Raw genomic sequence first — 22,050 nt, 5'->3', positions numbered from 1 at the left:
AATATCACATTGAAGTTTTAATATTAACATATTCCAGTGAAAAACAACAATGGGAAACAACCAGAGTCTCCTTGAGAAGAAAGGATACAATATACAGAACGAGATAGAGAATGGTGTCATTGCTACAGACAAAGATGGTGACGCATTTGTAATCAAAGAAATCAAACTTGAGGTGAGTGGGCACAGATATATATGAAATAAATATAAAATATATTACATTTAATATTATATATCATATATTATTACATACTTTTACATAATTTACTTGAAAGTGTATTGTGATTTAAAATGAACACTTCATAAAAATGAACACTTCATTTGGGGTTTGATTTGTAAAATATATTTATAAGCTGATAGAAGAGCAACTTTGACTGAAATAACCACTCGTTACAACCGAGGTATGCAGCAAAGCATTTGTGAAGCCACAACACGCACAACCTTAAGGCTTCCAGCAGGATAATGCACCATGTCACAAAGCTCGAATAATTTCAGATTGGTTTCTTGAACATGACAATGAGTTCACTGTACTGAAATGGCCCCCACAGTCACCAGATCTCAACCCAATAGAGCATACACTCACCTAAAGGATTATTAGGAACACCATACTAATACTGTGTTTGACCTCTCTTCGCCTTCAGAACTGCCTTAATTCTATGTGGCTTTGATTCAACAAGGTGCTGAAAGCATTCTTTAGAAATGTTGGCCCATATTGATAGGATAGCATCTTGCAGTTGATTGGTGGGATGCACATCCAGGGCACGAAGCTCCCGTTCCACCACATCCCAAAGATGCTCTATTGGGTTGAGATCTGGTGACTGTGGGGGCCATTTCAGTACAGTGAACTCCTTGTCATGTTCAAGAAACCAATTTGAAATGATTCGAGCTTTGTGACATGGTGCATTATCCTGCTGGAAGTAGCCATCAGAGGATGGGTACATGGTGGTCATAAAGGGATGGACATGGTCAGAAACAATGCTCAGGTAGGCCGTGGCATTTAAACCATGCCCAATTGGCACTAAGGGGCCTAAAGTGTGTCAAGAACACATCCCCCACACCATTACACCACCACCACCAGCCTGCACAGTGGTAACAAGGCATGATGGATCCATGTTCTCATTCTGTTTACGCTAAATTCTGACTCTACCATCTGAATGTCTCAACAGAAATCGAGACTCATAAGACCATGCAACATCTAACCCACGACCGTAGAGAGCGTTTTAGGTTGGTTAGAAATCCCTGATTTCCCCACCAGGTCCCAGACCTAGACAACGTATCCCTGACACGTTTTTGATCTAACCCACGACTACAGTTTCTTAGTGGTTTCCACACGACTCTCTACTTTTCTCTAAAAGATAACGAAAACTTTTACCGTTTCTCTGGCTCCTGGTGAGGTCTTGGTTCGACGGGATCCTTCACTGTCCCCCGGGACGGCCGCGGATCAACACCTAGGTGGTCCCCCTCCGTGAAGGTCGGCGGGGCTGTCGACACGTTTAATGACCTGTTGTTCCTCCGTCGCCCCGACGGGCAGGTATCGGATCCCGGGTTTCGGCACCAGTTAATGTTGGGTTCAGTTCACCAAACTTCTATATAGTCTATTTTGTCTAATGAGAAAGAACCACACCAAGAGTCAGAAAGACGTTTCAGAAGTCACTTCTGCAGAAGGGAGAGAGCCGTTGATCTCAACTGAGCCAGGAACGAGCCTGCCAGTAGGATTCAACTCAGCAACTCACACTTCTGCATGGGTGAACTCGTTTTTATTTAGAAGCACAGCGTTCAGTAGTCATAACACACATGTCCTTTTCCTCTTGGTTATCTCTAGTTGTTATTGCATACTGGAACATCTTGTTATTGCTCAAAGGTTGTACTGTCTCTGAGCGTTATAGGTAGGAAGCATGTGGTTTCATATCTGACAGTAATGAAAACCACATAACTGTTTCAATTGGAACATGTTATTCTAGGCTTTTAGATAGACTGGCGAAAGCTTTCACAATGATTGCGACAGACCCTATATGAAACATTAACTTCTTACAGTTTACAATCACAACTTGATTCCTTTTGATTTGTAAGGTTATCAATTACATACTCTTTAAAAAGGTGTCCAGTGAAAAGCTAATTGATATCAAATATACAGTGCTCAAAAGTTTGCATACCCTTGGAGAATTGGTAATATATTTACCATTTGTAAAGAAAACATTAGTGAGCAGGCAAAGCACGTCTTTTATTTATTTTGGTATTCACATTAATGTGTAGGTCATAATAGAATGACACAATCATAAAACAAAGCATGGCAACAAAGAACAAAATGAAGTGACCCTTGATCAAAAGTCTGCATACCATTGGTTCTTAATACTGACAGCGTCAATGACAGTGTGCAGTCTTTTGTAATAGTTGTCTATGAGGCCCCAAATTCTTGCAGGTGGTAGAGCTGTCCATTTGTCTTGGCAAAATGCCTCCAGGTCAAGTAAAGTCTTTGGTCGTGTCATGACATGTATGTTTGAGATCTCCCCAGAGTGGCTTGATGATATTAAGGTCAGGAGACTGAGAGACTGTCACAACTGATATCAGGACAATCTAAGACAGGCACTGTTTGAAACATTTTAAATATCTTACTAATTTATCATAGATCATAGCAAACGCTTTATGAATTGAATATATTACAGCATACGATAATAAGATAGAAGTGTTGTTTTTGTTCTCTACAGGAAAACAGGAAATAAGACTGTTAAGGGTAGAAATGATCTGATGAACTGCCTAAAAGAGCAGAGTTGTGGTTAAGGGTGATAAAACCTCACTTGTTTCTATTTTCATTGCTGTGTTTCCTGTTTTCCCCGTATGTTCTAGAGTAGATGAAGTGTAGAAAAAGGGCAGACAAAGGGCATCCTGCCCCAAGTGTCACATTATAACTGTTTCAGTGTACATGTAACCAATACGAAGGAAGAGAAATAGGACAGGGCGGGCTGAGGAAGTATTCAGAGTTGTTTACTGAGGGGTATAAAATGTATGTGTTTTTGACCCAGCAGACATCTGTAGATAAACTAGTCCATCCAGGAGAGGTGGACATCAGAGGTCCGAAATAGACTAAATAGCCAATTCTTAATAAATAAGCTAGGTCAACCCAGGAGTTGATTGCAGATGGTCCATATTTGACAATAAGAGGCCTAACATAAACTAAGTCCGCCCATGGAGAGGTGGAAGTTGTAGATCTGTATTATCTTGTGGACAGTCATTATTCTAGGAATTATTGGATGGTTAATCCATCAAGTAATACAGAAAGGAGATTCACAGTAAAATCTCCGGGAGAGGAGTCGAGTAAAGAGAGAGGAGACGAAGATTATATAGGTGAAAATAGGTGTTATTGATCCATAAAAAAGGAGGGAAAGTAGATATGGGTCAGTGTTGTGGTTCTAGTTTGAGTTGTGAGGAGACTAGAGAAGAGTCTCAGGAAACAAAGAGTGGAGAAGAAGATGAGACAGGAGATACGAGATACATGAGAGAAAATACTGTGTATCGCCCCTTTAGCATCAATGACAGCGTGCAGTCTTTTGTAATAGTTGTCTATGAGGCCCTGAATTGTTGCAGGTGGTGTAGCTGCCCATTCTTCTTGGCAAAATGCCCCCAGGTCATGCAAAGTCTTTGGACGTCTTGCATGAACTGCACGTTTGAGATCTCCCCAGAGTGGCTTGATGATATTAAGGTCAGGAGACTGTGATTGCCACTCCAGAACCTTCACCTTTTTCTGCTGTAACCACTAGAGCAGTGCTTCTCAATCTTTTCTCTATGACGTACCCCCTATCAAATTTTTTCCCAGCCAAGTACCCCCTGACCGGCCCCAACCATTTGAGATAGAAATAAAAGCTATGACTACGATATAGTGACGTGCCATTATTATGAGATTTATTAAACATTGTAAATGAAAAACATTTGCAATATTAAACATTTGCAATAATAGACATTTGCAATAATAAACATTTGCAATAATAGAAATTTGCAATAATAAACATTTTCAATAATAAAAATGTTGACTGGCCCCAAGCATGTTTGATAAAAGAAACCTATATAAATTATATATATATATATACAGTGTATATATATATATATATATATATATACAGTGTATATATATATACAGTGTATTATATATATACACTTACCTAAAGGATTATTAGGAACACTGGTTCAATTTCTCATTAATGCAATTATCTAATCAACCAATCACATGGCAGTTGCTTCAATGCATTTAGGGGTGTGGTCCTGGTCAAGAAAATCTCATGAACTCCAAACTGAATGTCAGAATAGGAAAGAAAGGTGATTTAAGCAATTTTGAGCGTGGCATGGTTGTTGGTGCCAGACGGGCCGGTCTGAGTATTTCACAATCTGCTCAGTTGCTGGAATTTTCACGCACAACCATTTCTAGGGTTTACAAAGAATGGTGTGAAAAGGGAAAAACATCAAGTATGCGGCAGTCCTGTGGGCGAAAATGCCTTGTTGATGCTAGAGGTCAGAGGAGAATGGGCTGACTGATTCAAGCTGATAGAAGAGCAACTTTGACTGAAATAACCACTTGTTACAACCGAGGTATGCAGCAAAGCATTTGTGAAGCCACAACACGCACAACCTTAAGGCTTCCAGCAGGATAATGCACCATGTCACAAAGCTTGAATAATTTCAGATTGGTTTCTTGAACATGACAATGAGTTCACTGTACTGAAATGGCCCCCACAGTCACCAGATCTCAACCCAATAGAGCATACACTCACCTAAAGGATTATTAGGAACACCATACTAATACTGTGTTTGACCTCTCTTCGCCTTCAGAACTGCCTTAATTCTATGTGGCTTTGATTCAACAAGGTGCTGAAAGCATTCTTTAGAAATGTTGGCCCATATTGATAGGATAGCATCTTGCAGTTGATTGGTGGGATGCACATCCAGGGCACGAAGCTCCCGTTCCACCACATCCCAAAGATGCTCTATTGGGTTGAGATCTGGTGACTGTGGTGGCCATTTCAGTACAGTGAACTCCTTGTCATGTTCAAGAAACCAATTTGAAATGATTCGAGCTTTGTGACATGGTGCATTATCCTGCTGGAAGTAGCCATCAGAGGATGGACATGGTCAGAAACAATGCTCAGGTAGGCCGTGGCATTTAAACCATGCCCAATTGGCACTAAGGGGCCTAAAGTGTGTCAAGAACACATCCCCCACACCATTACACCACCACCACCAGCCTGCACAGTGGTAACAAGGCATGATGGATCCATGTTCTCATTCTGTTTACGCCAAATTCTGACTCTACCATCTGAATGTCTCAACAGAAATCGAGACTCATAAGACCATGCAACATACTTCCAGTCTTCAACTGTCCAATTTTGGTGAGCTTGTGCAAATTGTAGCCTCTTTTTCCTATTTGTAGTGGAGATGAGTCGTACCCGGTGGTGTCTTCTGCTGTTGTAGCCCATCCGCCTCAAGGTTGTGCGTGTTGTGGCTTCACAAATGCTTTGCTGCATACCTCGGTTGTAACGAGTGGTTATTTCAGTCAAAGTTGCTCTTCTATCAGCTTGAATCAGTCGGCCCATTCTCCTCTGACCTCTAGCATCAACAAGGCATTTTCGCCCACAGGACTGCCGCATACTGGATGTTTTTCCCTTTTCACACCATTCTTTGTAAACTCTAGAAATGGTTGTGCGTGAAAATCCCAGTAACTGAGCAGATTGTGAAATACTCAGACCGGCCCGTCTGGCACCAACAACCATGCCACGCTCAAAATTGCTTAAATCACCTTTCTTTCCCATTCTGACATTCAGTTTGGAGTTCAGGAGATCGTCTTGACCAGGACCCCACCCCTAAATGCATTGAAGCAACTGCCATGTGATTAGTTGATTTGATAATTGCATTAATGAGAAATTGAACAGGTGTTCCTAATAATCCTTTAGGTGAGTGTATATGATGTGTATAACATTTTAGCTCAAAAACACTTACACAAAATATTTACAAAATTAGATTTTTGATAAATAATCATCTGTAATGTGGATATAATGACTAAGTGGGTAAAGGCAAATAATAGAACAGTTACAACAGTCTGGTAAGTTCAGAAAATGAAATCACTTTACTGTAATGCAGCCTTTAAAACCAGGAAAAGACAACACTATATCGCATATTACGATATTACGATATCCAAAATCTAAGTCGATATCTAGTCTCATATCACGATATCGATATAATATCGATATATTGCCCAGCTCTAGTTGCACTTATAATTCAGTGTGAAACATGTGCTTGTGCTTCACTGAGGATCTTGGTCATCCTCGGTGGCAGGGAGGACACAGCAGTGATCAGACTTTTTTCCAGGCCTAGTCTGTTTCTCTGCTTTGTTTTGATCACAGTCATTGCAGAGAATGAGGCCTCACACAAATATGTGGATCCAAAGGGCAGTATCTGCTGCAAAGCTTTTTCTCCCAGCTCAGAGTACTCCTTTTTTACACACACCCAAAACTGCGTTAGAGTGGAGTTTTCATATTTCATCCGTAGGCCATAGTCAGATGACACATCCAAGAGTTTTTCCTGGTGACAGAGAGGGAGCATGTTTCTGATTTCTTCTGACAAAATAATGGGTTTCTCACCCAACTGAGCTGTGCAGATTTCTCCTCCATGTCAGGAAAGTATGAGTTAAAACTCACAATCAGGTTGGCCAAATGTTCTTCTATGACAGACTTCACTGGTGCTCTGTTCACATCTTTCCTGGAGAGGAAAACATACACCTAAGAAAAGAAGGTGAGATCCCCCTGTACACATGCCCGTTTCCACAACTCTGCTTTCTTCAGAAAACCACCCACCTTGTCATAAAGGTTCAGAACGTGGGTGTCCTTGCCCTGCAGACACACATTTAGCTCATTCAATTTGCTGAATATATCTGCCAGATAGCACAGCTTTGCAAGCCAATCTTTATCTTCAAACAGGGTGGCATATGGAGATCTTTGCTCTGACAAAGAGGTGTGCACCTCCGCCCGTAGTTCCAACAGCCTGTTCAGTAACCTCCCTCGAGATAGCCAGCGCACTTCTGTGTGTAGCTGCAGTTGTATGTGTTCAGCACCCATGTCCTCACAAAGGCGGTGAAACAGTCGTGCATTGAGTGGCCTTGACTTAATGAAGTTAATCAATTTATTGCTGTCATTCAAAACGTCATGCAACACAGGACTTATATTTTTGGATGCCAGTGCTTCCCTGTGTATGACACAGTGATTCCACTGCACTTCTGGATGTTTATTTCTAATACGCGCCATGAGCCCTTTTACACAGCCTGTGATTGACGCAGCTCTGTCAGTGCAGACACTCATGCAGTTTTTCCAGTCCAGCTCGTTTTCAATGAAGAAATTATTCACAACATTAAAAAGGTCCTCTCCTGTTGTTTTCCCCTCTAAGCTCTTGCAGATAAGTACATTTTCATAAATGTCGTTGATATCCACATACCTCACAAAAGCAATGAGTTGTGCCTTGCCACTGACATCGGTCGACTCATCAAGCTGTAGTGAAAATGTTTCGCCAAGTTTTCCCACAACTTGTTCAACAATATCCGCTCCCATTCTTTCTATTCTGCGGGAAACGGTGTCATTAGACAAAGGCACCGTTTTTAATTTATCCGCGGCATTTTGTCCAGCATTGTCTCAGCTAATACAACAGCGGCTGGGAGTAACAGGTCCTCAGCAATCGTGAACAGCTTTTTTGCTTTAGCCACGAGCAGTGACACCGCGTATGACGCCTGTAGCGCTTTGGCTGATGTTGTGGAGACTTTTCGCATTGTTTCCTGCGATGATCTAAACTCAGCAAGTTTTCTCTTGAAAAAGTCTGGTGGTTTTCCAACATGATACTGATGTTTGGTGCTGAGATAAATCTGGAGGTGCGCCGGTTTCATCGAGCTGTTAGCTAGTTTCTCCCCACAGAAAAAACACAATGCCTGGGGAGGGTTGCCGTTTGTTGCCGTGAATCCCATCAGAACATACCCCTCCTGATATTGACGGTATTTTGTTGGCTCCACTTTGGCTTTCTTTTTTTCTTCATCCTCCCTGTTCTCCGCTGTAGTATTACTACGTTTTAACCAGGATTTCATTTAAATGTCTGTTTGTTTCCAGTAGAGTAACTGGCTTCCCGCTAGGTGTGATTCAAATTCTTCTTCTCTGATTTAGGTAGTTTACAATCAAACATTTTATATAAAAATGTGGTTTACATAAACATTTTATTAAACCTATTTTTTATTAAACGTATGATATTTTTAGTAATCATGGATGATTTTGTATATATTTTAAATTAATTAATAATTTAAATGAATTAATCTATTTTTTTTTATGAATAATAATAATAATAATAATACATGGGATTTATATAGCGCTTTTCAATGACCCAAAGACGCTTTACAAAAACAAGCAAAACAAAGAACACTGAGAAATAAAATATACAACAACAAAGGGGCTATGGGAAGGCTTGTTTAAACAGAAATGGCTTAAGGCGGAGGCGGAAGGTGTTAAGAGAGTCAGAGTCAAGGATGGATTGTGGCAGTGAGTTCCAGAGCCGGGGAGCAACCCTGGAGAATGCCCTGTCACCAAAGCTCCGTAGCTTGGATCTGAGGATGATGAGGTGGCCTGCTGTACAAGAGCGGAGTGAGCGTGAAGGTTGATAGTGTTGAAGAAGGTCCGAGAGGTAGGGGGGAGCAAGTTTGTGGAGGGCTTTGTAAGTCAGGAGGAGTATTTTGTATTCAATGCGCTGTTTGACAGGGAGCCAGTGAAGCTCACAGAGGATGGGGGTGATGTGCTGCCAGGACTTTGAATGAGTAAGAAGCCTCGCAGCAGAGTTTTGAACCATTTGGAGCTTATGAGGTATGAGGAGTTGATGCCGGACAAGAGGGAGTTACAATAGTCAAGACGGGAGGAGATGAATGCATGAATCAGAGTTTCAGCTGCAGATGGGGGGAGGGAGGATTTGAGTTTTGCAATGTTACGAAGATGAAAGAAAGATGATTTGACAGTCTGTTTAATGTGTTGCTTGAAACATAGGGTGGAGTCAAGGATGACCCCAAGGTTGCGAGCACAGGGGGAAGGAGAAACTACAGTGTTGTCAATGGTGAGAGAGAATGTGCCAGTTTTACTAAGGGTGGATTTGGTGCCAATGAGAAGAAGTTCTGTTTTTTCACTGTTGAGTTTGAGGAAGTTGTGATGCATCCATATTTTTATTTCAGAGAGACATGATTCATAATGGGCCAGAGGTGGGTTGGTGAGAGATTTGGTGCTGAGATAAATCTGTGTGTCATCAGCGTAGCAGTGGAAATTAAGGTTGAAGTGGCGGAGGATCTGACCAAGGGGGAGGATGTAAATAATGAAGAGTAAGGGACCCAGAACAGAGCCCTGGGGGACCCCCTGCGTGACTGTAGATATTTCAGATTTTTGGTGACTGAGGGAGATGTAATGGGTTCGATTTGTGAGGTAGGTTTGCAGCCAGGAGAGTGCGGTTCCCTCAACACCCAGACCCCTGAGCCTGGTGAGGAGGATCTGGTGGCTCACGGTGTCAAATGCGGCACTCAGATCCAGGAGAATCAGGATGTTGAGGGAACCAGCATCAGCAGAGATGAGGAGGTCATTGACAACTTTGAGTAGTGCAGTCTCTGTGCTGTGGAGTGGGCGGAAACCAGACTGGAGGGGTTCAAACAGGTCATTGTGAAGCAGGTGTTGTTGGAGTTGAGAGGCAACCGTCCTTTCCAGGGTTTTGGCAAGGAAGGAGAGGTTGGATATCGGGCGGAAATTGTTCAGGATGGTGGTATCTAGTCCAGGCTTCTTTAAGATGGGAGTGACAGCAGCAGTTTTATAGATGGATGGGACAATGCCATGGGTGAGGGATAGGTTAATGATGCGTGTGATGTAGGGACAGAGTGCAGGCAGGCAGGCTTTAATGAGAGAGGCTGGAATGGGATCAAGGGAACAGGAAGTTGATTTGGACGAGAGTATAATTTTGGTGATATAGTCAGAGTCAATGGGGGAGAATGTATGAAGGTGAGTGCAAAGGACAGGCGGTGGACAGAGTGAGTAATCAGCGGTTGGAGAAAGGGAACAGGGAAACTGACCTAACAGTGATGCATTGATTTTTTTGATTTTGTCTTTGAAGAATGAAAGGAAAGTGCTGGCAGGGAGAGTATGTGAGGTATGGTTGTTATGGCGAGGCTGAAGTAGCTTGTTGACTGTTGAGAATAAGGTATGTGAGTTCATATTAGAGCTACTGATAATGTTGCAGAAGTAGGAGGACCGAGCAGTACTGAGGGCATCTCTGTATGTAGAGAAGTGATGTTTGTATGCTTCGGTGTGAATAGTGAGCCCCGTTGATCTAGCCAGGCGTTCCAGGCGTCTGCCAACCTGCTTCAGAGAACGGAGCTCAGGAGTAAACCAGGGAGATGAGGTGGTGAATGAAACATGCTTAGCTCTAAGTGGTGCCAGAGTGTTAAGGGAGGAAGAGAGAGCGCTGTTGAACTGATTTGCCAGATCATCAGGGTTGTTGGGAGCATGTTCCAGGGGTAGTGCAGAGCAAATGGCAGTGGAGAGATGGAGAGGGTCGACAGCTTTGATATTACGGAAGGAGATTAGACGCTTATCAGTGTTGTGGGGTATTTTGGAGGAGAAAGAAAAATGTAAAATCTTGTGATCAGACAGGGGGAAAACAGAAGGGGAAATATCTGAGAGGTTAAGGCCGACAGAGCAGACAAGGTCGAGTGTGTGGCCCTTAATGTGAGTGGGGAAATGGACGTGCTGGGTGATATTAAAACAGTCCAATACAGCAATAAAATCAGAGGCAAGTTTGGAGTTTGGTGTGTCAACATGAATATTCATATCACCGAGCAGGAGTAGGTGGGGTGAGGAAGGTGTAATGATTGTGAGTAGGTCTGCTAGATCAGATACAAATGATTTGTTGTGTTTTGGGGGACGATATATAAGAATGGTGGTCAGGGAGCATGATGCTTTGAAAGCAATGTATTCAAATGAGGAGAATGAGGTAAATGACAGTTCAGTTAATTTGTTAGTGGAATTGTATAATACAGCTAGGCCACCACCACGACCAGTGAGACGGGGGTGGCACAGATAATTGTAACCAGGGGGAGTAGCTAAATTGAGTGATAAAAAATCATCTGTCAGTTGCCAGGTTTCCGTGAGAAAAAGGAAGTCCAGTTTGTTATCCAGTATTAATTCATGTAGCAGTGGAGCTTTATTGTTAATAGAACGGGTGTTGAGGAGAGCAAGATTGGTAGTTCGACAGGGTGCAGTGGGGGTACAGATGGTCATAGGTTGGAGGGGGCGAAGAAAAAAATGATTTATAGTTCGATATGGAGGGTATCTAGGGGGACGGGACTGAGACCATATGGAGATTATGTTGCTATAGGTGTTAGAGTTGGTAGACCAGTTACGTCGGGAGCCTCGATGTTGATAGAGACGTCTACAGAAAATGCCAGACGCACGGGCACGCTGGGTTACAACAGGAGGAGGTGGGTAGTTGTTATTCAAAGCTAGTAGATCCAAACGGGAGTAGAATATTGTAGGAGGACGAATGTTGGGTGTGAGCCTTAATAATCCAGGGTACAATGTCAACAGCAGAAGTAGGTGGAGGTATGGTTGCTGATACATGGCAAAGATTATGGATCCAGTTGAGTTGACAGAACAATCACACGGAAACACAAGACAGACTATAAAACCAACCTAGCCAGTACCAGACCCTGGCTGCTAAAAGACCCCACAGCACACACAGCCCTCACCAGTAGACAACAGACAAAAAGACAGTGGTGACTTACTCAGAGTAAGTCGTCTGCTGGAGCCCAGGTCACAACAAACAGGTGAAGACCAGGATGACACAACGCAGGCCAAAGAGGGATATATGAACTGTAGAGCTAGCCAGCCAGCAATGTGGTAGTCTGGAGGAAAGTATGAGACAATCAAGTTTAAAACGTGTTTCAGGTGAAATCCGGTGTGATGTTGATTTTATCAAAATGCAGAGGTGTCCATTGAAGTGGAATAAAATCGGAAGTCCTTCAACACAGTTCAACGCGGTTGTAACATTAGCGTTTCGGCTACCCAGCTCACAAACCACGCCAAGATTAGCTACTAGCTTTATGATGTTAGTGATTTTCCAAAACGAGGCAGCCGACTGATGTCCAACTTCACATCCAGAATAGCCAGAGGGTAAAGACAATAACATAAAGCAAACCCATAAAAACAAAAGACAAACAATACGTTACAAGGACAGTTTCTAAGGAAAAGCGGCAATTCAGAAACAACACCAGCAGATACTCTCCCCGGAAGTCAAACGGACAAACGGACAAACGGACGAGGTGTCAACACACCCATCATCACCCATCATCACCCAATAATCTTTCTTCCCCCTACAGTACCGCAACGTACCCCTAGGGCTACACGTACCCCCATTTGAGAATCACTGCACTAGAGGGTCAACTTGGCCTTGTGCGTAGGGTCACTGTCGTCCTGGAAAGTCCAAGGGCGTCCTATTCACAGCTTTCGTGCAGAAGAATGCAAACTGTCTGCCAGTATTTTATGATAACATGCTGCATTCATCTTGCCATCAATTTTCACAAGATTCCCCCTGCCTTTAGAGCTCACACACCCCACATCAGTGAGCCACACCCGTGCTTCACAGTTGGAATGGTATTCTGTTCACTATAGGCCTTGTTGACCCCTCTCCAAACATAGTGCTTATGGTTTTGACCATAAAGCTCTATTTTGGTCTCTTCACTCCAAATTATAGTGTGCCAGAAACTGTGGGGCATATCAAGGTGTTGTCAGGCAAATTGTAATTGGGCTTTATTGTGGCATTGGCGCATTAAAGGATTCTTTCTGGCAACTCGTCCATGCAGGTCATTATTGTTAAGTATTATCGTATTTTGCTCCTTGAAACAACCACACTTTTTCCAGAGCAGCCTGCATTTCTCCTGAGGTTACCTGTGGGTTTTTCTTTTTATCCCAAACAATTCTTCTGGCAGTTTAGTCTGAAATCTTTCTTGGTCTACCTGACCTTGGCTTGGTATGCAGATTTATGAGCACAACTGTAACTTCCCATTGATTTAAAAGGAAACACAAATTTAAAAAAGGTCACATAAAAACCTCTATTACCTCTATTGCCCAGTATTTAGTATGTATTGTGTACTGTTTTTTTGCTTCACCAGACTGCTGATGCTCAAAACATACTCTCTAAGATGAGATCTCTCATGGAAATAAGTCACCCTCATATTGCAAGCTACAGAAACTCTTTTCAAGGTAATTAATATTCCTAAGTTATTTTTCCGTTTTGAGAAATAGTTTTATAGAGGCATTTAAAAACATAGTAATATTTTCACACAAACTATGTATTTTTACAGATGGTAATAGTTACTATGTAGTTATGGACCTTTGTGAGGGTGGAGATCTGTCACAGAAGATAAGAGAGAGAAGGAAGACTGGGACCCCTTTCTCAGAAGAACAGGTGTTTCAGTTTAATATCATATTAGTTAATTAGTTAACCACCCACAGGAGGGACCATAAGGGGCCGGTGCGGAGAGGATCGGGCGGCAGTCGAAGGCAGGGGCCTAGACAACCCGATCTCTGGACACGGAAACTAGCTCTAGGGACGTGGAATGTCACCTCGCTGGCGGGGAAGGAGCCTGAGTTAGTGCGTGAGGTTGAGAGGTTCCGATTAGAGGTAGTCGGGATCACCTCTACGCACGGCTTGGGCTCTGGAACCACACTCCTTGAGAGAGGATGGACTCTTCACCACTCTGGAGTTGCCCATGGTGTGAGAGGCGGCAGGCTGGTGTGGGTTTGCTTATAGCTCCCCAGCTCTGCCGCCATGTGTTGGAGTTTACCCCGGTAAACGAGAGGGTTGTTTCCCTGCGCCTATGGGTTAGGGATAGGTCTCTCACTGTTGTTTGTGCCTACGGGCCGAACGGCAGTGCAGAGTACCCGACCTTCTTGGAGTCTCTGGGAGGGGTGCTGGAAAGTGCTCCGACTGGGGACTCTATCGTTCTACTGGGGGACTTCAACGCCCACGTGGGCAACGACAGTGACACCTGGAGGGGTGTGATTGGGAGTAACGGCCCCCCTGATCTGAACCCGAGCGATGTTCAGTTTTTGGACTTCTGTGCTAGTCACAGTTTGTCCATAACGAACACCATGTTCAAGCATAAGGGTGTCCATCAGTGCACGTGGCACCAGGACACCCTAGGCCGCAGGTCGATGATCGACTTTGTTGTCGTTTCATCTGACCTGCGGCCGTATGTCTTGGACACTCGGGTGAAGAGAGGGGCGGGGCTGTCAACTGATCACCACCGGGTGGTGAGTTGGATCCGATGGCGGGGGAGGAAGCTGGACAGACTCGGCAGGCCCAAGTGTACTGTAAGGGTCTGCTGGGAACGTCTGGCCGAGTCTCCTGTCAGAGAGATTTTTAACTCCCACCTCCGGCAGAGCTTCGACTGGATCCCGAGGGAGGCCGGAGATATTGAGTCCGAGTGGACCATGTTCTCCACCGCCATTGTCGAAGCGGCCGCTCGGAGCTGTGGCCGTAAGGTCTCCGGTGCCTGTCGAGGCGGCAATCCTCTAACCCGGTGGTGGACACCGGAAGTAAGGGATGCTGTCAAGCTGAAAAAGGAGTCCTATCAGGCCTGGTTGGCTTGTGGGACTCCTGAGGCAGCTGACGGGTACCGACAGGCAAAGCGGACTGCAGCCCGGGTGGTTGTGGAGGCAAAAACTCGGGCCTGGGAGGAGTTTGGTGAGGCCATGGAGAAGGACTATCGGCTGGCCTTCAAGAGATTCTGGCAAACCGTCCGGTGCCTCAGGAGAGGGAAACAGTGCCCTACCAACGCTGTTTACAGTAGAGGTGGGCAGCTGTTGACCTCAACTGGGGATGTCGTCGGGCGGTGGAAGGAGTACTTCGAGGATCTCCTCAATCCCGCCGTCACGTCTTCCATTGAGGAAGCAGAGGATGAGGGCTCAGAGGTGGACTTGTCCATCACCCGGGCTGAAGTCACCGAGGTGGTTAAGAAACTCCTCGGTGGCAAGGCACCGGGGGTGGATGAGATCCGCCCTGAGTACCTCAAGTCTCTGGATGTTGTGGGGCTGTCTTGGCTGACACGCCTGTGCAACATGCCGTGGCAGTCAGGGACAGTGCCTCTGGGATGGCAGACCGGGGTGGTGGTCCCTCTTTTTAAGAAGGGGGACCGGAGGGTGTGTTCCAACTATATGGGGAACACACTTCTCAGCCTCCCCGGGAAAGTCTATGCCAGGGTTCTGGAGAGGAGAATACGGCCGATAGTAGAACCTCGGATTAAGGAGGAACAGTGTGGTTTTCGTCCAGGCCGTGGAACACTGGACCAGCTCTATACCCTCTACAGGGTGATGGAGGGTTCATAGGAGTTTGCCCAACCAATCCACATGTGTTTTGTGGATTTGGAGAAGGCATTCGACTGTGTCCCTCGCGGCATCCTGTGGAGGGTGCTTCTGGAATATGGGTCCTTTGCTAAGGGCTGTCAGGTCCGCATGGAGCTTGGTCCGCATTGCCGGCAGTAAGTCAGACTTGTTCCCTGTGCATGTTGGACTCCGGCAGGGCTGCCCTTTGTCACCGGTTCTGTTCGTAATTTTTATGGACAGAATTTCTAGGCGCAGCCAGGGGCCGGAGGGTGTCAGGTTTGGGGACCACACAATTTAGTCTGTGCTCTTTGCAGATGATGTTGTCGTGTTGGCCCCTTCAAGCCAGGAACTTCAGCATGCACTTGGACAGTTTGCAGCCGAGGTTGAAGCGGTGGGGATGAAAATCAGTACCTCCAAATCCGAGGCCATTGTCCTCAGTCGGAAAAGGGTGACTTGCCCACTTCAGGTTGGTGGAGAGTGCCTGCCTCAAGTGGAGGAGTTTAAGTATCTAGGGGTCCTGTTCACGAGTGAGGGAAGGATGGAACGGGAGATTGACAGACGGATCGGTGCAGCTTCTGCAGTAATGCGGTCGATGTATCGGTCTGTCGTGGTGAAGAAAGAGCTGAGCCGCAAGGCGAAGCTCTCGATTTACCGGTCAATCTACGTTCCTACTCTCACCTATGGTCATGAGCTTTGGGTCATGACCGAAAGGACAAGATCCCGGATACAGGCGGCCGAAATGAGCTTTCTCCGCAGGGTGGCTGGGCGATCCCTTAGAGATATGGTGAGAAGCTCGGTCACCCGGGAGGAGCTCAGAGTTGAGCCGCTGCTCCTCCACATCGAGAGGGGTCAGCTGAGGTGGCTTGGGCATCTGTTTCGGATGCCTCCGGAACGCCTTCCTGGGAAGGTGTTCCGGTCCCGTCCCACCGGGAGGAGACCCCGGGGAAGACCTAGGACACGCTGGAGGGACGCTCGGTGTCCCCCGGAAGAGCTGGAGGAAGTGTCTGGGGAGAGGGAAGTCTGGGCATCCCTGCTTAGACTGCTGCCCCCGCGACCCGGCCCCGGATAAGCGGAAGATGATGGATGAATGGATGGATCATATTAGTTTTGTTCCAAGCTGACTATTTTACATATGTTGTTTGGATAAAAGATCATCAACTGTGCAGTCCGGTATTACATTGGTTTATCATTGAAGATATGTTTACCTGACCAGGCTTTTTTGCAAATTAGGCAAGTTCTTCTGCAGCTAGTCAGCCTGGAACACAGCCATTTACATCATTGCATCCAAACTATGTTGCTCCATGTTAAACCAAAAATATTAACTGTATTTCATCCCAGATCATGGACTGGCTTGTTGAGATCTGCATGGCTCTGAAGTGTGTCCATGATAAGAATCTTCTTCACAGAGACCTGAGACCACAGGTAAACACTGGCCTTTCAAAAAGTGCGTATTTATGATATAGAAATTGGGGAACAAAACAGGAGAGTGTTTCTTCTATAACAGCAGTGGGCTGGATTCAGACCCATTCTGCATTGGGTCTAGTCCCCTGGACCATCCTAGGCCATCACACTGGTCTGTCATGTGGTTCTCAACACCCTGATTGGGGAACCCCAGGTTTCATTGAAATAGCACACCTGATTCAAATTGTCTACCATTCTGAATTTACAGCCTACAGTCAGCTGTATATTTATTTTCTTTGAATCCACTTATAGAAGGTAATCATGTAATACATTTAATGTCCCAGATACAGAATGGATGCATTGTCATCTTCTCAACAGGAGACACACTGGTCACTGTGGACCCTTTGGTTTTCTAGCTCTTTTACCCTTTGTCAAAGCAGCTCTGGTCAGGTTATGGTCTTAGCAGCACCAGTCTCACTGGGGACAACACTTACATTATTCACAAAACGGCCAAGAGTTCCCTAAAACTTCAAACAGCCAAGCCATCCCTGTCAGATTATGTGAAAAACTTGGGAATTCTAAAATAATTCTTATACTACATTCACTGTAATCCTGGTAAAATATTTTATTTTTTTACTCCGATTTCTTTATTTCTTAAATTGGTAGATGTGCCACACTTGTTTGTGCAGTTGGGTACTTCATCCTAATGTGATTCTGGAGAGATTTTCACCTGTAATATTGTATAGGACATATATATGTAGTGTTCACAAAACAGTTGTATGTGCTTCAATAGTTTCTTGTGGCTAAACATTATTTCACAGAGTGAACAATGCATTATGAAGCTCACAATCAAAGGCAGTTCTCTTCATTAAAACGCTTCTCTTACAATTTAAATGGACCAACATTAAATTAACGTGAGGTATTAAACATTGTGGTAACATCCAATAACTAAATCCATGTAACGATATATACATGATCAAATTGTAAATCACCCTCTGGATAGATCTGGGCCCTAGCTGTTTCCCAAAGCACTATGATCTTCATAAAATGCACTTATGTGCCTCGATATCTTCAATACGTTTCCGAAAGCATCATTACTTAAGTGGCACGTATAGGTGGCAAGTTCATTAACGAGTGTTCCGGACCACTCGTTTGTCCATCGTAAAAGGAACTTAAGTGTTTTTATGTCTTCCTTTAACATGAGGAGTGATCGCAAACAGATAATATTAAGGCAATAGAACGAACAAAAATTATCAAAACAGTTTGAATTTGATCAATTTATTTAGACAAATTCTATAATAAGTGCGTGAGTGGATGAAAATATAATTTAATGCAATTGGTCAACTGAGGATAAAGAAAAACGTATGTTAAACAAGTAAAAATTAAGAAAAAAATCTAAATTAACTGTTGACTAGTCTGAAACCCCGCATCGTACTGGTCCTGTCTTTGATGGGTGCTGGTGCATCTCTACCTCGTCAAGAAGAACACTGATTTCTTCAGCTCTGAATGCTTGTTTTCTTCTGCGTTCCATTTTTAATCCAAACAATTAGAATGGATTTTCCTACTATGCCTCATATTCCCATATAACCATTAATGTGTTAAATGCTGTAACAGGCTATAATATAGCTACCGGAGGAACCGGTTTGATGTGACGTGATCGATTTCCTAAAATATAATTTTGATTGGCTGAAGTCCGCACCATTGGTTGGATATAACGGTTTCCTCCACACTTCTTCGAGTTTAACATTTTCGTACTGACACCTAGTAGAATACATCGCCAACGATATTATATATGCTTTTGGTATGTAATCCAGCTGGCTACAGTCAGCTGTCTATTTTCTTTCTCCGAACATCAAACATGGGCTAAGAAAATTATGCCATGTTTGGTGTTTGGAATGGAATTTGGCCATGAATACATTTTAATTAATCATAATGTCCCATGTGTATTTTACACATAGTGCCTTCACTGTGCATGTCCTGACAACATAAGTGCACATAAATTGCAGTTATAATGGACAACGGCAGTATAGGCGGAAATCTGTCAATCAAATTTCAATCAAATCAATCAAATTTATTTATAAAGCCCTTTTTACAACAGCAGTTGTCACAAAGTGCTTTTACAGAGACACCCGGCCTTAAACCCCAAGGAGCAAACAACAGTAGGGTTGAATTTCAGTGGCTAGGAAAAACTCCCTAAGAAGGTTGAATTTTAGGAAGAAAACTAGAGAGGACCCAGGCTCAGAGGGGTGACCAGTCCTCTTCTGGCTGTGCCGGGTGAGATATTAAGAGTCCAATTGGACATTTCTCTGGGCTAAATCCAGAGTTTATTAGATTTTATACTAGGTCAGAAGTATGACCAGGTGGACAAGGACAGCAACGGGCCCCCCAAACCATAAATTTATTAATTTACTTTGAAGAGGTTAATATTAACTGTTTGCGATCACTCCACGCATGTTGAGGGAGCCGCTATTTCACAAGAACAGTGCCTGTTAGGATCGGTTAAAATGGACCAACGAGTGGTCCGGACCACCCCTCAATTATCGAGCGATGTTACGTGCCACTTAAGTAACGATGCTTTCGTGAAACGCACAGAAAAATTACGACGCATTTACGTGCATTTTACGATCATCTTAGTGCTTTGGGAAACCGGGCCCTGAGCTGTTGCATTTGTGTTCATTTCTAAATCACAACAAAAAAATTCTGTTAAGTTGGTGTTTCCAGAATGTTTTATTTAGTGTCAGTTTCAATATTTTCTGATTTTATTTAATTAAACAAATGTTTATTTCTGGTTAAATATTAAATTATAAATATTAAATTACAAAAAGTTATCTATTTATAGCAACTTATTATTGATTAGAAGGCTACAGGAATCTGCCCCCTTCCTCTGTGGCTTATTTCTAGGTGAAAATCAATATTGACATTATTTGAAGGAAAAGTTTTGGCAAGCCACGTGCACAGGCTGCTATAGTGTTTCCAGTTTAGCAACTGTATCAACAGTTTTGGACAGTTTTTTAGACCCCTCTGTCCTAGTGATTTTTGGTTGATTGAACTCTGGTACTCTGCTCAATCTCTACTGCCCCCCTAATACTCATCAACAATGTTGCGGGGGCAGCAGTCTAAGCAGGGATGCCCAGAAGCATATTTTGAAATGAAGCAGCGTGCTTGTGCACTGATAGGAAACTACATAAACGATAACCAATGAAACACAGACTAGATACAAATGTGCCACTGAATCACACAATTACAAGCCTACTAAAGTTAGTTGCAGGAAGACAAGCAATATCTACCATGGTATTAAAGATGAAGCCTGAGCAGATAGCTAGTTTGCTTTGTGTTATAAACCAAATGGTTTGGACTCAAAATTATGTTTGAAGTCTCTAATATATGAAACCTTATAGCAGAAAGATGACAAATAAGTAATTTTTACTTTGATAACCAGTTAGTACCAATAATGCCTCAATCAGGGTTTGTGGTATAATGTCAGTATAACATGGGTAAGGCCTGTGTCCAGGTGCAAGGTAATGGGGAACACTACTCTTGTATACGCTTGTATACTAATAGCACATACCATACAGTAAAGTAGTTCAGGAAAACAACCAATTGTTAATCCTATGGGAGTTTCTGAGGAGAGGTTTGTGAACCACTAATGACCAGAGGAATTGTGTTACATTTATTATGTAATTATCTAGAATACAGCCTTTTGGCAGGACAATGAACTGTATTATTTCATGTGATATAAAGTGTGACGTTCCATGTGGCTTTCAGTGAACAATCCATAGGTCTATTTCTTTTCATTCAACAGAATATCTTCCTCACTAAGTTTGGGACACTTTGTTTGGGAGATTTTGGAAGAGTCACTGAAAAGTGTGGTACTTTTTTGATAATAATAATTACATGTAAAATAAATTCCAGTACATCAGAGATGTATCCCGTTTGATGATTGACTGCTGTGTTTCTGTTCTACCAATGGTAGAAGACCTTCAGATAATGGAGAATTGGCCTATTTAGGTCCAGAGATTCTGAAAGGTGGAACTTATAACAACAAAAGGTAATTTCAAAATGTTTCCAAACAAATTATATCAATAGCAAAATGGAGGCATGTGATAAAATATGTTTGGCCTGAAGAAAAGATAACTCACACTGAGGTCATGACCCCAAATTCAAGATCATCACAAAGCAAGGATCCAAACAGTCCTTGTATTATAAATAACTACTATTTTTTTATGAATAGTATTATTTACACATGATACTGTACATTGTGGTTTTGTTTCTCTTAAACATGACATATGACATCGGCAACAGGACAGAGGAAATGGTTACAAATTTCAGTGACAGGATGGCACAAAACCATTTATGTCTAACATCTTGCAAAAATCATCCAGTGCCCCCCATTTGGATGCCAAAATGTAGTTAACCTTCTCTTTTACCAAGAACCGATGGACATCGTGGTGCCCTGAGAAAAAGTAGGATTGTCCCAGTGAATAAAATATGTCATGTAAAATGTTTATATTAAATTGTGTATTTTAGCGTTGCCAGAACATTCTAACAACTTGTTTGATTCCACATATTTCTATCAAGCATAGAGTTGAACTTGCACTTCCATCCTCTCAGGCCCTGGGTACAATTTAGGCATTTCATATAATCACTGGCCATTAAAGAGAGTTTTGTAAAATCCCTTTCTCCATGCATTGCTATATTTGAAAAAGGTTGAGTTTAGCTAGCTAACACAAATGAAAACAACATAACCAGGAGATTTTATTTTGTGTCATTTCTTTCACAAGGTACACTCATTTGACACATGTGGGAACATGTCATACTCTTTAGCTAGAAAGCATCACATATTTGGCCTACACAATATAGTGTTATTTGCCCCTCTTTGCAGTGATATATGGTCCCTGGGGTGTGTGCTGTATGAGATGTGCATGCTTCAGTCTGCAGTAAGTTAGACTTCCATCTCAATGTTGGCCACTTGATAATAAAAAAAAGCTGTGTAATATTGACAGTTCTTTCTTTACAGTTCCATGCAGAGAGCACAGTCAACCTCATCCCTAAAATATTAGGTAGCTCTTACCCATCTCTCCCAGCGAGATTCCCACCTGAGCTCCGTGACCTGCTACGTGACATCTTCCAACAAGACACATCCAGAAGGCCTTCTGTTGATGAAATTCTTGCAAAACCCTTCATTATTTGTTTCCTCAGGGAAAAGGTTTGAAAAAAGACCATTTGTATGTTA

The 22,050-nt window shown here is 43.2% G+C and overlaps 1 protein-coding gene across 3 annotated transcripts in view; it reads left to right on the top strand.

Moving 5' to 3' along the window:
• Nucleotides 1–22,050, top strand: part of LOC117593903 (serine/threonine-protein kinase nekl-2-like) — a 33,857-nt gene that overhangs the window by 10,817 nt on the left and 990 nt on the right. For 2 of the 3 annotated variants that reach the window (XM_034290544.1, XM_034290543.1), the window contains 8 exons: nt 38–172; nt 13,202–13,292; nt 13,394–13,497; nt 16,755–16,838; nt 20,620–20,681; nt 20,785–20,865; nt 21,700–21,754; nt 21,835–22,023. In XM_034290544.1, coding sequence (XP_034146435.1) covers nt 50–172; nt 13,202–13,292; nt 13,394–13,497; nt 16,755–16,838; nt 20,620–20,681; nt 20,785–20,865; nt 21,700–21,754; nt 21,835–22,023 — 789 coding nt within the window. In that variant the 5' untranslated portion in view covers nt 38–49. The remainder of the gene's footprint in view (nt 1–37; nt 173–13,201; nt 13,293–13,393; nt 13,498–16,754; nt 16,839–20,619; nt 20,682–20,784; nt 20,866–21,699; nt 21,755–21,834; nt 22,024–22,050) is intronic. The other variant, XM_034290545.1, reaches the window with a different exon arrangement.

Source organism: Esox lucius, chromosome 24 (genome assembly GCF_011004845.1).
Source record: "Esox lucius isolate fEsoLuc1 chromosome 24, fEsoLuc1.pri, whole genome shotgun sequence".
NCBI lineage: Eukaryota > Metazoa > Chordata > Actinopteri > Esociformes > Esocidae > Esox > Esox lucius.
The sequence above is the reverse complement of the archived record's forward strand: the minus strand, read 5'-3'. Positions and strand labels throughout refer to the sequence as shown.